Source organism: Budorcas taxicolor, chromosome 20 (genome assembly GCF_023091745.1).
Source record: "Budorcas taxicolor isolate Tak-1 chromosome 20, Takin1.1, whole genome shotgun sequence".
NCBI lineage: Eukaryota > Metazoa > Chordata > Mammalia > Artiodactyla > Bovidae > Budorcas > Budorcas taxicolor.
Genome location: NC_068929.1, coordinates 70,577,147 through 70,598,944, shown reverse-complemented (window position 1 = coordinate 70,598,944; position 21,798 = coordinate 70,577,147). Strand labels below are relative to the sequence as shown.

The 21,798-nt window shown below is 47.3% G+C and overlaps 1 protein-coding gene across 1 annotated transcript in view; it reads left to right on the top strand.

Annotated features, from left to right (window-relative positions):
• Positions 1–19,414, top strand: part of ICE1 (interactor of little elongation complex ELL subunit 1) — a 69,508-nt gene extending 50,094 nt beyond the window's left edge. Inside the window, exons 15-19 of the mRNA XM_052659138.1 lie at positions 3,641–3,801; positions 6,632–6,822; positions 8,637–8,743; positions 15,706–15,804; positions 18,149–19,414. Coding sequence (XP_052515098.1) covers positions 3,641–3,801; positions 6,632–6,822; positions 8,637–8,743; positions 15,706–15,804; positions 18,149–18,330 — 740 coding nt within the window. The 3' untranslated portion in view covers positions 18,331–19,414. The remainder of the gene's footprint in view (positions 1–3,640; positions 3,802–6,631; positions 6,823–8,636; positions 8,744–15,705; positions 15,805–18,148) is intronic.
• Positions 19,415–21,798: the final 2,384 nt, after the last annotated feature.

Sequence of the window (21,798 nt, the reverse complement as noted above, 5' to 3'; positions counted from 1 at the left end):
GTGAGTCAGTTTTTCCCATCAGGGGGCCAAAGAATTGGAGCTTCAGCTTCAGCCATCAGTCCTTCCATCGAATATTCAGGGCTGATCTCCTTTAGGATTTACTGGTTGGATCTCCTTGCAGTCCAAGGGACTCTCAAGAGTCTTCTCCCGCACCACAGTTTGAAAGCATCAGTTCTTCGGTGCTCAGCCTTCTTTATGGTCCAGCTCTCACATCCGTACGTGACCACTGGAAAAAATGTAGCTTTGACTGTATTGACCTTTGTTGGCCAAGTGATGTTTCTCTTTTTAATACAGTCTAGGTTTGTTATAGCTTTCCTTCCAAGGAGCAGGCGTCTTTTAGTTTCATAGCTGCAGTCACCATCTGCAGTGATTTTGGAGCCCAAGAAAATAAAGTCTGTCACTGTTTCCACTTTTTCACCATCTATTTGCTATCAGTGATGGGACCAGATGCCACAATGTTAGTTTTTTGAATGTTGAGTTTTAAGCCAACTTTTTCACTCTCCTCTTCCACCCTCATCAAGAGGCTCTTCAATTCCTCTTTACTTTCTGCCATTAAAGTGGTATCATATGCATATCTGAGGTTGTTAGTATTTCTTCTGGCAGTGTTGATTCCATGCTGTGATTAATCCAGATGGGCATTCTGCATGACGTACTCTGCATAGAGGGTAAATAATCATGGTGACACTATACAGCCTTCTCCTACCCCTTTCCCAATTGTGAACCAGTCCATTGTTCCATGTAAGGTTCTAATTGTTGCTTCTTGACCCACATAACATATTTTTCAGGAGGCAGATAGGGTGGTCTGATATTCCCATCTCTTTAAGAATTTTCCAGTTTGTTACAATCCACATAGTCAAAGGCTTTAGTGTAGTCAGTGAAGCAGAAGTAGATGTTTTTCTGGAATTCGGTTTGTCTAGAATCCAGTGAACGTAGACAATTCGATTTATGTTTCCCCTGCCTTTTCCCAACCCAGCTTGTACCTCCAGAAGTTCACCATTCAGTTCACTTCAGTTCAGTCACTCAGTCATGTCTGACTCTTTCCCACCTAATGGGCTGCAGCACACCAGGCCTCCCTGTCCATCAAGAACTCTCAAGCTTGCTCAGATTCATGTCCATCCAGTCCATGATTCCATCCAGCCATCTCATCCTCTGTTGTCCCCGTCTCCTCCTGCCTTCAATCTTTCCCAGCATCAGAGTCTTTTCCAATGAGTCAGTTCTTTGCATCAGGGGGCTAAATTATTGGAGTTTCAGCTTCAGCATCAATCCTTCCAGTGAGTATTCAGGACTGATTTTCTTTCGGATTGACTTGTTTAGACTGGTGGTAAAGCCTAGCTTGAAGGATTTTAAGAGTAATCTTGCTAGCCTGATAAATGAGCACAGTTGTATGGTAGTTTGACCATCGTTTGGCATTGCCCTTCTTTGGGATTGGAATGAAAGCTGACCTTTTCTAGTCCTGTAGCCACTGCTGAGTTTTCCAAATTGGCTGACGTATCGAGTGCAGCACATCACTTTTTAGGACTTGAAATAGTTCAGCTGGAACTTCATCACCTCCACTAGCTTTGTTGGTAGTAATGCTTCCTAAGGCCCACTTGACTTCATGCTCTAGGATGTCTGGTTCTAGGTTAGTGACCACGCCATCGTGGTTATCCAGGTCATTGAGATCTTTTTGTAGAGTTCCTCTGTGTATTCTGTCCATCTTGTCTTAATCTCTTTTGCTTCTGTGAGGTCCTTACCGTTTGTGTTCTTTATCGGGCCCATCCTTGCATGAAATGTTGGTATCTCTAATTTTCTTGAAGAGATCTCTAGTCTCTCCCGTTCTGTTGTTTTCCTCTGCTTCTTTGCATTGTTCGTTAAAGGTGACCTCTTTATCTCTCCTTGCTATTCTCTGGAACTCTGTATTCAGTTGAGTATATTTTTCCCTTATCTCCTTTGCCTTTCTTTTCTTTTTACTTAGCTGTTTGTAAAGCTTCCTCAGGCAACCCCTTTGCCTTCTTGCATTTCTTTCTTTTTCTTTGGGATGGTTTTGGTCACCGCCTCCTGTACAGTGTTACAGATCGCCTTCTGTAGTTCTTCAGGCACTCTTTGTCTACCAGATCTAATCTCTTGCATCTATTTGTCACCTCTACTGTATAATCATAAGGGATTTGATTTAGATCATACCTGAATGGCCTGCTGGTTTTCCCTGCTGTCGTCATTTTGAGCCTGAATTTTGCAATATAGAGCTGATGATCTGAGCCACAGTCATCTTCAGGTCTTGTTTTTGCTGACCATATAGAGTTTCTCCATCTTCAGCTGCAATATAATCAATCTGATTTCGGTGTCGACCATCTGGCGATGTCCATGTGTAGAGTCACCTCTTATGTTGTTGGAAGAGGGTGTTTGCTCTGACCAGTGCTTTCTCTTGGCAGAACTCTGTCAGCCTTTGCACTCCTTCATCTTGTACTCCAAGGCCAAACTTCCCTGTTACTACAGGTATCTCTTGACTTCCTACTTTTTCATTCTAATCCCCTGTGATGGAAAGGGCATCTTCTTGGGTATTAGTCCAGAAGGTCTTGTAGGTCATCATAGAACCGTTCAACTTCAGTTTCTTTGGCATTAGTGGTTGGGGCATAGACTTGGATTACTATGATGTTGAATGGTTTGCCTTAGAAATGAACTGAGATCATTCTGCAGTTTTTGAGATTGCACCTAAGTACTGCATTTCAGATTCTTGTTGACTCTGAGAGCTACTCCATTTCTTCTAAGGGATTCTTGCAGTAGTAGATATAATGGTCATCTGAGTTGAATTTGCCCATTCTGGTACATTTTTGTTCACTGATTCCTAAGATGTCCATGTTCAGTTTTGCCATCTCCTGTTGAACATGTTCAATTTACGTTGATTCATGGACCTAACACTCCACGTTCCTATGCAATGTCGTTCCTTTACAGCATCGAACTTTCCTTTCACCACCAGACACTTCCGCAGCTGAGCACTGTTTCTGCTGGCCCAGCCTCTTCATCCTTTCTGGAGCTATCAGTAATTGCCCTTCACTTTCCCCCAGTAGCAAATCGGACACCTTCCGACCTGGGGGACTCATCTTCCAGTGTCATATCTTTGTGTGTTTTCATACTGGTTATGGGACTCTGATGTAAGAATCTGACGGGTTGCCCTTCCTTTCTCCAGTGGACCGCGGTTTGTCTGTAGTCTACGCTATGACCCATCCATCTTGGTAGCCCTGCAGCTTCGCCACAGCGAGGCTGTGATCCATCAAGGGGACGGCCTGAAGGGACACTCGTCTAGTAGCAGGGTTCTGAGTGTGGACTCTTGAGACAGGGCGTCTGCCTTCTCTGCTTGCTTTAGAGTTTATTGCTCTTCTCTACAGTGGTGTTTACTCATGCTGGGTTTCAAATTTGATTAAAGAAACTTTGCCGAAGGGAAAAGTTGGCTGGAGGCTGGGGGAGAGGACTGGAGGGTTAGGTGGGAGGGACAGAGTGGATTTGAGGCAGCTGAGGCTCCGGCCTGACGGGGCTGCCTCTTCTTCAGGTGTAGGCGGCCTTGCTGTGCACGGGGGGGGGGGGCATTGTTTAAATATGTTCTTGCTTTGTAATTTACTCACTTAATCAGACATGGAGGTTTATTATCTTGTTTTCTTTCTCATAGATTTTCCAGAGTCTGAGAAATTGACTTTGTTCATTGCAAACATGTGGCATGATGTATTTATCTCTCAGTCGGTGATTAATAAGGCGATGCAGCTGGTAGCCAGGCAACGCGCCAAGGGAGAAGTTCTGAACTGTTTGCGCGCCTTCCTCAATTGGGAGAAGGTGAGGTTTCTCTTTATTTTGTGCAATACTGCATGCATAGACCTTATATAAATGTTTTATTTGGTTTTGTGTTCGTGAGCATTTTAGAGTTACTATTCTTCATATTAGATCCTTCAGAATACCATTTTAGTCCAAGCTTGTGCGTTTTGTTCATTAAGTATGTCCATTGAGCTGAGTTTATCTTGGGTACTAATTTGCCGCTGGTGAGATCCATACCCATGCTTACATATGTAAGGGCCCCGAGAAGATGCAAACTTCTGCTTCTACACGTGGTACTTAGGTGAGAAAATTGAGATCCCTACTCCTTCCTTTGATGATTTTTCTGAATGTAATCTGTTCTTCTTCCCAGTTGATGAAATTTGTAGTTTTTTGGAGTGTTGTGTGCTTTCTTTTATTACTTTATTTTCTTTAGTGACTGATGTGCTAATATAATATGTGGATTGGTGTTCTTTTCATAGATTTTCTCTAATGAGAATTGCTGGGTGCTGAATTGATAGTGATAAACTATAAGATGAGATATTGAAGAGGCACTGAAGTCAGTGACAGGTTGATTTTCACTTTGTTCTGCCCTTTTTTAGGACTGTATTACTGTCCTTTTTTAAAAAAATACTGGCTTGCGCCTGTGGACAGTGTTTCTGTGCCATCGTGCTTTCCTTTTTAGTTCTTTCTGGTGTTACTGTCAACTAGACTTTAATTTTCTTAAGAAAGGGGAAGGGCTTGGTGGGTGGAAAGTTAGGGGAGTATTACACAGCGGGTCTGCAGCCAGCCCTCCATCAGTCCACCTCCACAGTCTGGAGTGTGTTGTGTGAGGCCCCATCTGACTGCACTCCATTGGCCGAGAGCAAAGCCCTCCCACGTCCAGCGTGCGTCCCGCCCTCTGTGGTTACCTGCCGGCCGGCCGGGCGCCCTCCCCTGCTGAATCCTCCCGCTTGTGCACTGGGGGTCTCCTCCTCCAGCCCGTTCAGGTTGAAGCTAGATAGGATAGGGTAGTAAAAGCCATGATTAACAAAGAAGGGAGAATTTTAATAAGTGTATTTTTTCTGTATCATATCAAATAAAAATATAAACTCAAAGCTATTTAAAAAAAGAGAGAAATACCTGGGGGGGGAAATACCGTTATAGTCTAAGGTGTCCATATTCTGTCTTACAGAACTCAACAGATGTGATACTCAAAAAATAAGTAAAGAGATAGCAGAAATCAACAACACGAAAAGTAAACTTGAATGAAGGCTATTTTTTCATATCTATGACGTTTGCAAAAGCAGTCATAAATTTGGCCACACAAGAACTTTAATTTTTAAAAAGTAAATATTTTACACTCAAAATTGTCTGGTAATGATTTAGTAAAATTAGACATAAATAATTTAAAAATTATATAAAAATTCCCCAGAGATTGAGATGCACAGTCTCTGGACAGTCTGTGAACAAATAGAAACTCAAAGTAAAATCGCAGTATCTGGAATCCTTGATTATCAGAGACCTCTCATTTTTGGAAGACTCACACTCATTGCGATAGTTTAAATGTCTTCAATATTAAACACAGGAACAAAGTTCTTTGATAACCATCTTGAAAATTAAAAATTTGAGAAGGAATCTAGGAAAGAAAAAATGTGATTTAAAAAGTAACAGTAATAAAGTTGAGAATGAAAAAAAAAAAACACTGCCTTTAAAAAAATGCTGATAAAACAGATAACTCAGTTCAAATGACTATAAAAAGAGAAAGGCAAAAAATATTCAAGATTTCAGGATGAGAGGAGATGTGAGTAGAGACAGAGGGTGAAAAATGAGAAGACTGCCACCTGCAGCGTCACAGAGGCACCTCTGGACCCAGGCGGCCTCTTAGCAGTACACACACACCACAGTTGGCTTCAGTCGAACACTGCAGTAAGCCAGTTTTCAGTTACAAAAGGCTGAAAAGATAATTGGAAACTTAGTATACAAGAAGGGTGTATAGATGTCACCCGAACATTAAATCTTATCTTTAAAGAACCAATTAATTCCAGTCTTTTTCAGGCATCAGAGATTGAAAGCTCCTTGTTCAGTTTAAATCACAAAACCCAATTAAAAAAAAAACTGAAGAAAGAGAAGAACATCATAAATCCACTGCTGGTATGAACCCAAGGGAATTCAAGTTTATGTCCACAAAAAGGCTTCTACAGAAATGTCCAAAGCAGCGTTATTATCTGTAGCCTAAAGCTGTAAATGAGCCACATGTCTTCAGTAGGTGAAAGGACAAACCATGGTATATCCATGATTTGGTATATCCAAACCGTGGTATGACCAGGTCCCTGCTCAGCAGTGAGAAGGCATGCTGAAAGTACCTCTATACTCAAGAACGTGGAAAGACACCCAGACAGCGCTCAGCTGTAAAAGGAGGCAGATGACAGACTCTAGTACAGTCTTGTTCAGTTTTTTGAATTTTTGGAAAAAGCAGGTTGATACATACGGTCAGAAAGATGGCTGAATGAGTTTATTAAAGAATTTTTAAATATTAAAAACTTTTTTTTTATTTGTAACTTTAATACTCTGGTTTGAGTTAATGACACTTTGCGTTCCTATGTGGATTGCGGAGTCTTTTCTAGCCTGGTTGGCTTCTGCATTGTGCCTGGAGCTTTTTATCTGGCCTCTCTGGCACTATTGTATAATTATTTAGGGACAGGTACTACGCCTAGATAAACACAGTTCCCTCTTCAAAATCCAGCTTTCAAAGGGTGTCTTTTAAAGTGACATGATGATTCATCTGATGCTCGTTATGTGCCTTAAGATCACCCACAGAAGATGCGTTACATTCGAAATTCTAAATTCCCTTTTTTTTCCCTTTATTTGCTAGAATGCGCCTGTAGATGTTGGCTTCATGGTTTCTAAGCTGCTTTTGACCATACAGTTATGTCCAAAAACAGAATTTCAGCCCAGTGCAAGGTTTGGGGAAGACCTGAGTGATAGCACTTGGGAGCATGTATGTGCCATCGATCTGCTCTGCTGCCATCAGAAGTGGGTTTGGACGCACGACAACATTATCAGGTACGGCTGCTCTCCTGACTCAGGCTGGGTATTTGAATTGTCAGTAGTCCGTTCAGCGATTGCCGAATTGTGGTTTGAACCATTTTTCCTTTTAAGGCAGCTGAACTGTTATTAGAAGGCACATTTTGATTTGGATAAGAGTTAATAAAACTGCTTGTAAAATGCCAGTGTTGCTGTGACATCCCCTCACTTTATTTTTTTATGGTACCTTTCACTACTTTTCATTGTATTCTCTCATTACTGTCTCTTTCCCAATGGGAAATGGATCTGACGAGTGGGGGGCCTTTGGTTCCCTGGCCTCCCTGGCACGTGGAGACCTGTGCCTACTCAAGCGAGGCGCTCTGCGAGCACGTGTAGATGGAATGCCGTGATCACTGTCATAACGTTCAGGTGCTATGGAAAGGCCATAGGAGCAGGGCTGTTCAGGATTCTGCACTGGCGCCTCTTCTCACTGGAGTTGCAGGAGAGAACGGAGTCTGATATGCTCAGGCATCTGTTTTGTGTAATGAGCTAACTTTTCTCTGTGCATCAAATATGCAGCATCTTTGGAGAATGGAAAAATAGTCAAGTATTTATAATTGTTCCGTGGTTAAATATAACCTTAATTTTCTTACAACTCTGACTGAGAGAGGCTGGTTTAAAGGGGCTTATGACATTGAAAAGGAGTCCCCAAAGGATTGATAGTATGTATCTTGATATCCTGTGGAAATTTGTTTTCTCCTAACACTGGGAAAAGATGCCACATCTAAATGTGAAGCAACAGATCACTGAATTCTGGGGCGTCTGTGTAATGAGGCCCAGCCATTTTAGAATTAAGAGCCGTGCTGCATAGATCTGTATGTGTTGAGACGAAAGTGTTTCGTAGCCTGTTACTAAGAAAGTGCCAGGGCCATCTGTTCTGTCCTGTGTAATGGCGAGCGAGTGGCTACCCTGGGTCCCCTCTTCCTAGGAGCTGGGGGCAGGGCCCTTCTCCCAGTGAAAGGTGAGGCCACTGTGGACGGTGCCAGGGAGAGCTGCTTTGTCCAGGGTCCCCCCTGGTGGAGTGGACAGAGTGGTGAAAGGCAGGATCCCTGCCTGAGCGACTTGTGACCCTGATCCCTGAGCTCTGTGGTCACTGTGTGTTTCTTACATAAATGCAGGTGTAGACGTGTGTGGAAGGAAAAGCCCCAAATTAAAAGAACGATAGTTACCTGACAGTGTGTTATTTGGGGTGCTTTTAATTTACATTTTCCTTTCGTTTGTCTGTATTAAACTTTTCTAATGTTATAAATACTATGTAAGAAGTTAATACATTTTTGAAAAGAGAAAGCAAAGAGGAATTGCCACTGTTCAGTAGAAAGCTCCTTTAATCCCTGTGAAGTGTGGTTCATTTTCTCTGGTTTAGTTCTTTTTTATGAAGTACAGACTGTCCTTGCTCCTCCCCAGGAAATGAGGCTTCTAGAACACAGGTGCTCCTGATGTCTAGATGGTCCACACGAAAATCCAGACTCTGCTGCGTCCATTTCTGCAGCTTGGGGATGATACTGGGTACTTAGCCTTGTGAAAAGGGTCTAAACAGAATAAAGATGCCAGCACGGGTGTTTGCAGCTTTTTTAAAGCCACTGTGAGCACTGAGATCCTGAATAGTTGGAAAGTCTGAGTTTTCAGAGTCTGTTCTATTGTTAGCCAAAAATGCTACATCTTTAGAAGTTCCTCTTCTTCACTGGTTGTCACTTACACACCATTTTTAGATAGGTTCTTAATATTTGAGCCATGGTGGGCGTGCATACGTTCATACACATACATACGTGTCTATATTTGTTGTTATCTTGCAGCAAGGAGCTGTGGCCTGTAATGGATAGGTGGATAAAGTACAGAAAAGGGCATCCGAACATCGCCTACACTCCTGATATCATCGTAGCGTCAGTTCTGAGGCTCATCGGTGAGTTGTCTCTTGTACTGAATTTGTTCTTGTTATTGATGCTGTCTTGGTGGGAAAGTAACTGTGGAATAATGGCAAATGTTGACTGAAGCTTCACTATGACTGGCTCTACAGCCATTAGTGTAGGTGCTTTTGCACTAAATTTTCATTACTCATACTCTTTATAAGTTAACATTTTATTCATCTTTGTCAGAGAGTCAAGATTTTTCTGGTTAGTACATTTTATTTATAATCGAAGTCTTGATTCCCAGATACTAATTTTAATGTACAGACAGATATACACATATACATGCCAGGATACAAAAATTGCTATAAGTTATAGTCTAATTTGATTTATAAAATAAGTTTATCTTCCCTACTTTCACCCTTTTTTTTTTTTTGGTACTTGCTTAGTAAGGATAACGATGTACTTCCATAATTGGAACTAGTTTTATTTTGTTTCTACAATTCTAAGCTGAATATACAGAAATTAAAATCACGGCTTAAAAATATTTTAAATGAAACGGATTGTTTTTAGTCTCAGGTCTGAAGAGGACCTCGGTGACCCTTTAGTTCTGCTGCTCCGTTTGCTCCTTACAAGTCTTTACTTCTTACTTTGACTTATTTTCTTCCTTTTTATGCCACATCTCTGACAAACTGCTCTCCATTCCCTATGTTATTTCATTATCACTGATACGATCTATTCATTATTAGAAGGCTGTCTTAACTATGAACTGACTCTCTGCCATGTATTCATCTCCTGGGAGCAAACAAAACTGGGTTCACCCAATTCCTTTGTCAGGGCCCATTAGGTCATTGAAGATATTTATCATGACTATACACACATCTTAGAGTGTGAAGTCACGTGGGCCTTAGGAAACATCACTGTGAACAAAGCTAGTGGAGGTGATGGAATTTCAGTTGAGCTATTTCAGATCCTAAAAGATGATGCTGTTAAAGTGCTGCACTCAGTATGCCAGCAAATTTGGAAAACTCAACAGTGGCTACAGGACTGGAAAAAATCAGTTTTCATTCCAGTCCCAAAGAAAGGCAATGCCAAAGAATGTACAAACTACCACACAACTGCACTCATTTCGCACACTAGCAAAATAATGCTCAAAATTCTCCAAGCTAGGCTTCAATAGTACGTGAACCGAGAATTTCCAGATGGTCAGACTGGACTTAGAAAAGATAGAAGAACCAGGGATCAAATTGCCAACATCCACTGGATCATAGAAAAAGCAAGAGAAAAAACATCTGCTTCATTGACTATACTAAATCCTTTGACTGTGTGGATCACAACAAACTGGAAAATTCTTAAAAGAGATGGGAATACCAGATCACCTTAACCTGCCTCCTGAGAAATCTGTATGCAGGTCAAGAAGCAACAGTTAGAACTGGACATGGAACAACAGACTGGTTCCAAATAGGAAAAGGAGTAAATCAAGGCTGTAAATTGTCACCCTGCTTATTTAACTTATATGCAGTGTACATCATGCACAATACTGGGCTAGATGAAGCACAAGCTGGAATCAAGATTGCAAGGAAAAATATCAATAAATAACCTCAGATACGCAGCAGAGAAGGCGATGGCACCCCACTCCAGTACTCTTGCCTGGAAAATCCCTCGGACGGAGGAGCCTGGTAGGCTGCAGTCCATGGGATCCCTGAGAGTCGGACACGACTGGCGACTTCACTTTCACTTTTCACTTTCATGCACTGGAGAAGGAAATGGCAACCCACTCCAGTGTTCTTGCCTGGAGAATCCCAGGGATGGAAGAGCCCAGTGGGCAGCCTTCTGTGGGGTCGCACAGAGTCAAACACAACTGAAGTGACTTAGCAGCAGCAGCAGATAGACAGATGACACCACCCTATGGCAGAAAGTGAAGAGGAACTAAAGAGCCTCTTGATGAAGATGAAAGAGAAGAGTGAAAAAGTTGGCTTAAAACGTTCAAAAAACTAAGATCATGGGATCCAGTCCCATCACTTCATGGCAAATAGATGGAGAAACAGTGGAAACAGTGACAAATTTATTTTCCTGGGCTCCAAAGTCCCTGCAGATGGTGACTACAGCCATGAAATTAAAAGACTCTTGCTGCTTGCAAGAAAAGCTATGACCAACCTAGACAGCCTACTAAAAAGCGGAGACATTACATTGCTGACAAAGGTCCATCTAGTCAGAGCTATGGTTTTCCCAGTAGTCATGTATGGATGTGAGAGTTGGACCGTAAAGAAAGCTGAGCACCAAAGAATTGATGCTTTTGAACTGTGGCATTGGAGAACTCTTGAGAGTCTCTTGTACTGCAAGGAGATCCAACCAGTAAATCCTAAAGGGAGTCAGTCCTGAATATTCTTTGGAAGGACTGATGCTGAAGCTGAAGCTCCAATACTTTGGCCATCTAATGTGAAGAACTGACTCATTAGACAAGACCCTGATGCTGGGAAAGATTGAAGGTGGGAGGAGAAGGGGATGACAGAGGAGGAAATGGCTGGATGGCATCACCGGTTCAGTGGACATGAGTTTGAACAAACTCTGTTAGATGGTGAAAGACGGGGACGCCTGGCGTCCTGCAGTCCATGAGGTCAAAAAAAGCTGAAATAGTCTCATCCTCTGTATCTTTGGCATTTAAAACTCAAAGATAATACCAGTTGAAATGAGATTTAAGAATTTTTAAGTCATGTAAATCAGTCTTGTAAGTGGATCACAGGAAGAAATATAATGGCTCTGACTGCTTTTTTTGCTGTGTCTGTTGACATGCACTGTACACATCTGCCTGCAAACATAGGAATGTTGCAAATAAATACATAAGCTGAGTCTTGACAACAGCCTGGTTGCAAGGTGGACATTTACTAATTTTAACTGGAGATAACCCAACATATACTTGGAGTTAAGATTCCGAACAGGAAAGCATGGAGGTGTGGAAGCACAGATGGCTTCTTAGGGCGCAGCTCTCCTGAGCAGCCTGTGAGATCAGTGTCCCAGGCGGGGCCGCCAGAACACGGACGGGCCAGTAGCTGCGTTTCCAGCTGTCAGGTGATGGCATCAGTGTGTCTGGAAACCCTGGTTTCAGTAGCAGCTTCTCTTACGGATTCAAGAAGGATTGTTCGTACCTCTTGAGAATTCTCCTCTGTGCCTAGAGAATTCCATTCACAGAGGAGGCTGGCGGACTATAGTCCTTGGGGTTAAAGAGTTGGACACGACTGGGATTTCTTTGGAAGGAATGATGCTGACGCTGAAACTACAGTACTTTGGCCACCTCATGCAAAGAGTTGACTCATTGGAAAAGACTCTGATGCTGGGAGGGATTGGGGGCAGGACGAGAAGGGGATGACAGAGGATGAGATGGCTGGATGGCATCACTGACTCGATGGACATGAGTTTGAGTGAACTCCGGGAGATGGTGATGGACAGGGAGGCCTGGCATGCTGCGATTCATGGGGTCGCAAAGAGTCGGACACGACTGAGTGACTGAACTGAACTGAACTGAGCAACTAACACTTTGACAGAATAGTTTGTAAGATTTGATGATATATTATTTAGAGTAATATATATATATTTACATAATTAAGAGTGACATATAATGCAGTTGTGTATCTTACAGCAATAATTCATGTCCATCTCTTTGTGACCCCATGGACTATAGCCAGCCCAGCTCCTCTGTCCATGCAAGAATACTCTCTTCCAGGCAAGAATACTGGGGTGGGTTGCCATGCCCTCCTCCAGGGGATCTTCCTGACCCAGGAATCAAACTCCGGTCTCCCATACTGCAGGTGGATTCTTTACTGTCTGAGCACCATGAAAGCCCATAGGAGTAATTAATAATGTGTAATTAATACTTAGTTAACAGTACTGTATAATAAAACAGTAATGTAGACGTAAATGTAGATCAAAGGAAGGGTAATTAGGAAGCAAGTGTCACGTGGAAAATAACAGAGTCTGGCCTACCTGGCAAACGCTGCCTGGTCACAGGAGCACCAGGGCGGGCGGAGCTCACATGCCTGAAAGGCTGGTGTGCAGAGGGCAGGGGGCCGCCAGGCCATTCCAGGAGCACCTCAGCGAGCTTCGCTTGGTGTCTGTTGGCACTGAAGGCTCTCCTGACCCCCATGCACAGCGGGTGCTGGGGGCTTCCTTAGTCAGGGGCTGGGGCTGGGCACCCGTGAGGCCCAGTCTGAGGACGGGGCGGAATCCTGAGAGATCTTTAGGGCAGGAGAGGTGCTGTCCTTCCCGTGCACTCATCTCAGGTGGAGTTTGAGCCGTTTCTGGGAAGAAAGCATTGGAGAAGCATCTTAACAGTTTCTGAAGCTGACAGTTACTAAAGAATTTAGCAAATAATTAAGTTGGTTAGTATGACTTCATAATAATAAATGAAGTCACACAGCAGGTGTTCATGAAACAGGAATCATCTGTATTCTTAACTCTAAATGTGTAAATCCCAGTGGGGTTTCTGCTCCTTGGGAAATAAAGCAGGATGATCCAAGGCCATCTGGTGCAGGGTTGGAGTGTGAACACCACCGTGAGCACACGCTGTGGGCACGCCTGATTATTAACCTGCCTGAATGCCAGTGGAGCTCAGGGCTCTGGAGGAGTGGAGAGCCCGGCAGAGGTGGGGTGTGGGGAGAGGTGAGTGTGTCTGAGGTCCTGAGTCGAAAGGGAGTGGAGTGAGGCTGGAAGTCGGCCTCCACTGGACACAGAGGCATATAAAGCCACATGATACCACTTGCTGCCCCGAGCGTTCTAACTCTTAAACAGCCCAGCTGAGGTCAGCAAAGCCCCGAGCTCGGCCGGCCCTGTCCCTCCCACCAGGGTTTGCACATCTCCTGCGGTAGCCAGTCCTGCTTCATTTCTGTCCAGGGTCTCGCCACATCATTCAGCTTTTCTGTGGAACTGTCTTAACATCCTTTCCCTAATATACCTCCATATAAAACCGTGACAGCCCTGGGTGACTGTCCGGCTCTGACCCCTGCCCTGTAGACTAGGCCACATTTCCTATGACCCTCAGCTCTCCTCAGGTCTCCCTGAGTGTGGAGCGTGTTGTCTTTGATCTGAGATCACCTCCATGTTTCTTACCTGAATTTCATTGTGGCCCAGCTGCCTTGGACTCACCCACATTCCTTCCGGGGGCGGGCGGGGGGGTGACTTCTCTTCCCATCTCTTTAGCATATTTATCCATCGTCTTTGTCAAGTCATCATATGTGTAAGTGCCAAGTCCTGAACCGTATACTCAGATTCATGAGTTTCTCTTACTGTATCTCTGATTTACTCTGGTGGATAGCTTCTAAAACCGAACTCATTAAACGTCTTTAATTAAAAGAAGAGGACCCAGTATAATACAGTCAGGTGTTACCTGGCGGTGATGCTGCAGTCGCTGAGTCGTGTCCGACTCTTCGCGACCCCGTAGATGGTAGCCCTCCAGGCTCCTCTGTCCATGGGATTCTCCAGGCAGGAACACTGAGGTGGGTTGCCATTCTCTTCTCCAGGGAGCTTTCCCAGTCCAGGGATTGAACCCACATTCCCTGCATCGGCAGGTGGACTCTTTACCGCTGAACCACCAGGGAAGCCCACGTGTTTCCTGGGGACACAGCCACGTGGCCCCACAGCTGTGGAGGCATGCACCCTACCGCTTTCTCTGCTGTGAGTCGTGCACTGAACACTCCTCATAGATGGTCTCAGGGGACAGGGCTGGGGACGGGCACTCAGCACTTTGACCTCATGCAAGGAGGTACTTAAGAGTGACAGTGCCTTGGCTTTCTCATCTCTGAAGTCTGTTACTTTTCAGCCTCAGTGAAGGACTGCCTGAGACAGGATCCAGACGTTTATGGTTTCACCCCGGGTTAGGCTTTACCCGGGGAGTCCCTGGTAGAAAGAGTTTCCTGGAGGGCTGTGTCTGTCGCAGCGTCCAGGGTGCGTGTGACCAGCACTGCGAGCCCCTACGGGGGATGCACAGTGACCAGCTCCTGTGGTGCCCCGTGCCTCGGTTTCTCCGTGGCCAACACAGAGGGCCAGGTAGACTGGTTCACAGACAAAGCCGTGGGCTGTCTGTAGCACTGAGAAAGCACGTGGGCACAGCGGTGCCTGGGCAGGGTGACCTGGCCGCAAGAGCCCTGGGAGTGGCCCTGGGCACAGCGGCATCTAAGGCTCGCCCTGGAACCCCCTCCCACGCGAGAGGGGGCAGGCCACACGGCTGGCCCTGGGGCAGGGAGGGGTCCTGCTCTGGAGCAGGCCAGTGCCCCCAGGTGAGTGGCGGCTCGGCGAGGAGCGTTGTCCTGGTGAGTTCCCTGGTGAGACCCCCAAAGAGCTTTCGTCAGCCCAGGTTTTGTGTGTCAATGACTGTAGTTGAAATTAGAACTCATACTTTAAAAAAATTTTGGCTATTCATTTGAAATTAATAACATGATACTAGTAGTTGTAAATGGCATTTTTAATGAAAACCAGCCATCTCCAAACAAAAATAGAATGGAACCTTATCTTGTAAGCCTCTTCACTGTCTGGTTTCCCATAGCTGCTTTGCATTCTCTTGTGGCTGCACGTTGTTCCGGTTGAGGTATTTGGAGAAAATCTGGTCTCGGGACAGTCTGTAGCTAATGAGAGGAGTACTTCAATAGCCTGTTGGAGTAATTGTGGGTGTACTTCTTTGACACTGGGCTTTCTGGTGGCTCGGCGGTAAAGACCCCGCCTGCAATGCAGGAGACCCGGCTTCCATCCCTGGGTCAGGAAGACCCCCTGGAGAAGGAAATGGCAACCCATTCCAGTGTTCTTGCCTCGGGAAGCCCATGGACAGAGGAGCCTGGTGGGCTACAGTCCGTGGGGTCTCAAAAGAGTCGGACACGACTGAGCGACTAAGCAGCAGCAGCAGCAGCAGCCCGGTTTCAGATCCTGAAGCTCAGTGCACATGATGTTGAACAAAAGGAAGCATAAGTTTTAAATTCTTATGAAAAGTTAGCAGTTAACCCAAGGTTGTTACATTTTTTTTTTCCCCCTCTAGGTCGTTTAGGTCAGTTGGGTCTGAAGGAAGGGTTCCCATCTGCGGTGAAGAACATTAGTACGGTGATTGGTATGTTTATCCAGCATGCGCAGGATGAAGGTACAGCTTCTGTCTATCACACTTATTTTCAGATTATTTGCATTCCTCTCATCCAGTGTCTCTCGCGTTCTTAACCGTGTGCCGTGCTCTGCGTGTCCCCCACTGCTCGGGCATGAGTTTGATGAAGCCACACTCTGCCTGTGCTCTCAGCACCGGCATTAGAACCTGTGTGGGTTCCCTGCCGTTTCCGTGGTCGCCACTCATGCCCTTGGGTGGCGAACCCCTAAGGAGGAAGGGACTCTTCCTGACCTGGTGCTGGCATTCTGTCTCAGCAGGCGTTGGCATTGGCTTCATGCCGCCCCGTGACCCCCACTGCCCCCACGTGCCCAGCCAAAGGTGTGTCCTGATGATAAGTGGGGTCACACATGAGAAGCAGCGGCTTCACTGCAGCCTGGGTGTCTGTCCGTAGCACCCGGGAGAACTCAGAGACTGGAAACCCCTGAGCCAGTCTTCACGCTATCTATTTCCTTTAATGTGGATACCGCAGAGCATGTAATTTTATAGTCTTATTCAGGAAGAGCTTAAAACTCAAAAAGTGACCCTTTGAAGCAGTGAGTCCCTCTTGTTTTTATTTGAATGCTATGCCATCAAGGGGTAATGCGTTTACACAGCTTCCGTCAGGAGCACACAGTGACATCTGAAATCTACATCCCAGATGAGCTTAACCTCTAGATTGTCCTCTTTCAGGGTGAGACTCGGCAGGTTGAGCTGCTGAGAACTTCTTTCTCTTTGATCTGCTGAGATAATGCCCGTGAGAGTGTTCCCTTCCCGCTAGACGGTGTTCCCCTCCCGTCTGGACCATGTTCCCTTCCCGTCTAGACAGGGTGTTGTCATCTTAGAGTTGCTGGAAGGTGACTGACGGACTGTCCCCAGAGCCGCCAGCTCAGACATTTCCTATGAGGAAGGAGGCTCGAGGGGACTCACTTGGGCCTGCCGCCAGTGCAGCATAGGGGTCCCCGGACAGCCCTCCTGGGCGGCGCTGGCTGTGTTATGCTCAGGAAGCTGACGCCCCAGGAGAGACCTCAAGCTGGATCGTGCCACGAGCTCACAGCTGGGGCTGAGGCCAGAGCCGGGGCTGAGGCCAGAGCTGCAGCTGCGCACGCACTCCTGCTCATCACAGTGGCTTTCACGCCCCGTGTGACTCCTCTGTTAGGCTTTTTGTTTTAGCCTTGTGTCCCCTTCTCTGGTGGCCATGTAGCTGAACGGGAAAGTCACTCTAAAGCTGGAGCAGCACTGCCCGCACCCACAGCATCGCCATCTGAGCCTCTGGGTTGTGTGACGCTTACTGTTGAACACTGCATCACTAACAGTGTATGGTGAATAATAAGGTTAAAGAAATGACTCCTAAATTTTTTAAACTAAATAGTTTAGTGAATTTAACTAAAATTGGAGAAGGAAATGGCAACCCACTCCAGTATTCTTGCCTGGAGAATTGTATGGACAGAGGAGCCCGGCAGACTCCAGCCCACGGAGTCGCAGGAGTCGGGGACAACTTAGCGAGTAAAATTGAACTAAATTAAGCTTGAATTAAATAACTCCTAAGTAAACTCAGGCTAAACGGGAACTCTTACGTACCATAATCTCTACGCTAGCTCTGGTCTGCAGTGAAATGCCATGTCTGTGATCGTGCGCTGTGCTCTAGTGTGTAGGAGTGTTTGCTGTACTGTATTGGGCTCCACTGGTCGCTCAGACAGTAAAGAGCGTGCAGACAAAGCAGGAGATCCAGGTTTGATCCCTGGGTCAGAAAGATCCCCTGGAGAAGAGAATGGCAACCCACTCCAGTATTCTTGCCTAGAGAATCCCATGGACAGAGGAGCCTGGCAGGCTACAGACCATGGGGTCGCAAAGAGTTGGACACGACTGAGCGGCTAACGCTTTCATACTAAAAACCAGTTTCTCATTTGCTCTCATTTCATTATGTTTTTCCTTTCCAAAGTCCATGTGTAAATACTTGCCTTGGGAAAATGGAGTCGTTTATTTGATGGATGCTTTGGGATCCATATTCTGTTGGACCTAAAGTGCTGGGTGTGGTCCTTCCAGAGCTGCCACTGGAGAGCTTGGCTGTAGTCCGGAGGAGGGGCACTCCCTATGTGCCGTCTGCTCTGCACGCCATCCCAGCGTGCCAGCATCACCAAGGGCCTGTCAAGACTGGGCTCCGTTTTGTTTCTTCCATTCCTGGGAGGACTTAATGAGCTTTTCTTTCATTGTCGGTTTTGTTTTTATTATTATTAGTTTTCACTGCTGGCAGAAAGTATATGAATAGCGATTCACTAGATTAACAACATTAAGATCGTGAACAGCAGAGCTTTTCTCTTGTGATGACTGATATGGAAATGCTTTTCAGATATCCCATGGGGGGTCCAGCTGGCCGCCGTGTATGCCCTGTGCGACCTGAGCCCCAGCAACCCGGCGGAGATCTCCAAGATCCTGGAGGCCTGGCGCAGGGAGACGGCGCGCAGCGTCCCTGCCGCGGTGCTTGGTGCCCTGGACGAGGTGGGCGCGCTGTGCGCGGAGGGGCGAGGCTGAGCGCCCGCGCCGCGCCCAAGTGCCTTCACGCGTTTCGGGGCCGGTGGTCAGCTGGCCTCCAGGATGCAGCCCCGGGCCCTGGGGAGAGGCTGGGCTGCACCCCCTGGGCCGAGGCCGAGACACCGGGGCTGGCCCTGAGCCACGCACGTCTCCCTTCCGGTTGTGGTGAGCACGGACGTTTGGACTGGAATTTGTGTGTCTTGGTCAAACAACAGAAACTTGAACTTAGCCCTTTTTTGCTGCAGAAAGTGTTTTTTTTTTTCTTTTTTTGGTCGCTTTTTGAAACTGAGTGGCATTTTGTAATGAGTTTAATATAAAAACATTAATTTGGTTCCTGAGCCAGTTTTGGACCTTGTGCCCAAATAACTGACTGGGAGCAAGTGTGGCGGAGGCTGAAGACTCTGCCAGTGTCCTCACCGGCAGGGGCTGCCGCTGCTCAGGATAGAGACCCGGGGCACCTCTCCCGCCGCTCAGCCCACGCCCCGGGAGGAGAGAGCGAGCCCAGACTCGCAGAGTCTGCACCCAGCCCTGCGCAGGCGGGCCCCCGCGTGTGCCCTGTATATACGGACAGCCAACAATGTGTCTCACATTTGATGATATTCCACTTTTCGGAATTTTAGTATTTGTACAGAGAAAAACGGGTTTAATAACTCACCCTGGTCCTGATTTGTCCACTAGTCATCATTTCTTAAAATTCTTGTATGTGTTTTTTTATAATAAAAAGTGAAAGTAAGCCATGCACATGAGTCCTGGTGAGTACAGAGTGACCCTTGCCCACCTTCTACTCCAGCCAAAGATGAAGTGAGCGCCCAGTGCTGACCAAGGACAGGAGCCGCCGCCCGGGAGCCTCCTCCGTGGACACGGGCACGGACACCACGGGGTGCTCACTGCCGCACCCTCCAAGGCTTTCGGGGTTGGCAGACCCCACGCCAGCACTGCCTGGCCCTCAGTGTTGGACGTCTCCGTTTAGCTAGAGATGTTCCCCTTAGAAAATTACCTCTGACAACTGTTTTGTTACTCCTTCCCCCGTTTTTAAAGGAATTATAACAGATGGAGATTTATAAAAAGAAACCTCTGCCTCGCCCTTGGGATGCTTTTTGTCTGTGTGTGCCTTCTTTCTCCCTCTGTCTCCGGAGCGCGTGGTCCGGGCCAGAGCCTGGCTGGGGGGAGCTGGTGAAGAAAGCGGCCAGGTTCTCAAAGACTTGTGTGATCTGTCACCCCAGACTTCGGTTACGTGTAGTGAGGGGGGCAGGGGGACCTGGAGCAGTGTAGCAGGCCCAGGAGGGCTCCTGTGCGGAGGCCACTCATGAGTTAGGCCCTGAGAGGAGGGCCCCGGAATGGTCCTGGTGGACAGGTGTGCTGGCTCTGAGGGGGAAGGGCCTGCCCTGTGTCAGCAGGATGCTTGCCCCTCCCTGGGACCTGGGCAGCCCTGGGCTCAGTCACACTCCGAGGGAGGTTTGAGCAGGTGTGACAGGGAAGGGGGCTGACGCTGGTGGGCACAGACCATCAGCAGGGGCAGGGGGCAGATGTCACACGGATCTTGGGGGTGAAAACAGTGCTGAGTTGGATGAAGGACAGAAAGGAGTTGGGGGTCCCACAGTTTTGAGTTGGGGACAGGGGTTCCAGGTTGGTGATAGGAGCCACAAACCATGGGCGTGTGCTGGGACGCAGACATCCATGTGGAGGCAGCCGGGAGCCTGTACCCACAAGAGTTGAGCTGGGGCAGACGTCAGGAAGGTGACAGAGCTCGGAGGGTGTTTAAAGCGAGTGGTCACCTAGGACAAGTAACTTCCCTCTCTCAGCACCTCCTGTGATTTGAAGACGCCTGGGAGGGGGCAGAGGAGGAAGCGCCAGGAGGGGCTGGCCAAGAAGCACGTTGGCACCTGCGCCCTGGCCGAAGTTGGGAGCAGGAGGGCAGGCAGCGGCCCCTGAGCTGCTGGAGGCCGTGAGGTCCACGGTCCTGGAGGAGCGGCTGGGGTGGGTGGATTCTGCTGCTTGTGGGGGGTGTGCTGAGCTTGGAGGGTTGCAGAGTAAAAGGAGGTGAGGAGGAGCGGGCAGGTCTGGGGACACTGGGGGGTGAACTTGCCTGGCGTCACATGGTTTGTCATATGGCGACGGCAAAGAGGACTTCCCTGGTGGCTCAGCTGGCCAAGACCGCCTGCAGTGCAGGAGACCCAGGTTCTATCCCTGGGTTGGGAAGATTCCCTGGAGAAGGGAACTGCTACCCGCTCCAGTACTCTCGGGCTTCCTTGGTGGCTCAGCTGGTAAAGAATCCGCCTGCAGTGCAGGAAACCTGGGTTTGATTCCTGGGTTGGGAAGATCCCCTGAAGGAGGGCATGGCAACCCACTCCAGTATTCTGAAGAATTCCATAGACTGTACAGTCCATGGGGTTGCAAAGAGTTGGACATGACTAAGTGACTTTTACTTTCACAGTAAAGAACCCTCCCGCCAGTGCAGGAGACTTGGGTTCCATGCCTGGGTCGAGAAGATCCCCTGGAGAAGGAAATGGCAACCCACTCCAGTATCCTTGCCTGGAGAGTCCCATGGACGGAGGAGCCTGGCGGGCTGTATAGTCCATGGGGCTGCAAAGAGTCGGACATGGCTGAGTGACTGGAGCACCACGGTTCAGGTCATGTTCTGACCTCCGCAGTCCCATGCGCTCTCAGCGGGTGGGGAGCCGGTGGCGCTGACAAGGCTGCCCCTCTGCCCTTAGGAGGCTGGCATCACTCCTGAGAACACACATGCCTGAGCGGGCCCATCGCACCATGACCCCCTCAGAGGGTGAAGCTGTTTTAAACTGTTGGTAAACCAGTCGTTCCTGGTCCCTGGACAGAACACAGTTGTAGAGTTTCATCACTTCAAAAAAAATGGATGCAGCAAAAATGCAGGTTAACATTTGAACCTGGAGTTGGGGGGGTACCTGGGCCGGACTAGGTCAGGGCACCCGGGAGCAGGCACCTGGCCCTCTGCCTGCAGCCGCATGCTTGACTCTGGAGCCTGAGGGGCGGGCAGTGGGGTGAGGAGGGTGTGTAGCAGTGTGGCCAGTGGTCTTTTTTTTTTATTATTTTTATTTTAATTAGAGGACAGTTACTCTACAATACTGTGATGTTTCTGCCATACATCAGCATGACTCAGCCGGAGGTACATGTACGTCCCCTCCCTCTTTTTTTTTTAATAGTTTTTAATTTTTTTAATTTTAAAATCTTTAATTTTTACATGCGTCCCCTCCCTCTTGAAGCCCGCTCTCACCTCCCTCCCCATCCCACCCCACATACACGTGGCCAGCCCTCTTAACTGGACTTGTCCCCAGTACTCCTAGGAAGGCCCCAGCTTTTCATTCGGAGCTCAAAATCAGCCTGGAGGTGACACTTGAGGCTGTAATCCCCCTCCCCAGGAATGCTTGGTCACATTGCCTACTTGGTTTTTTTAGATAGGGTGAAACAGCATAACACAAATTTCCTGCAGAA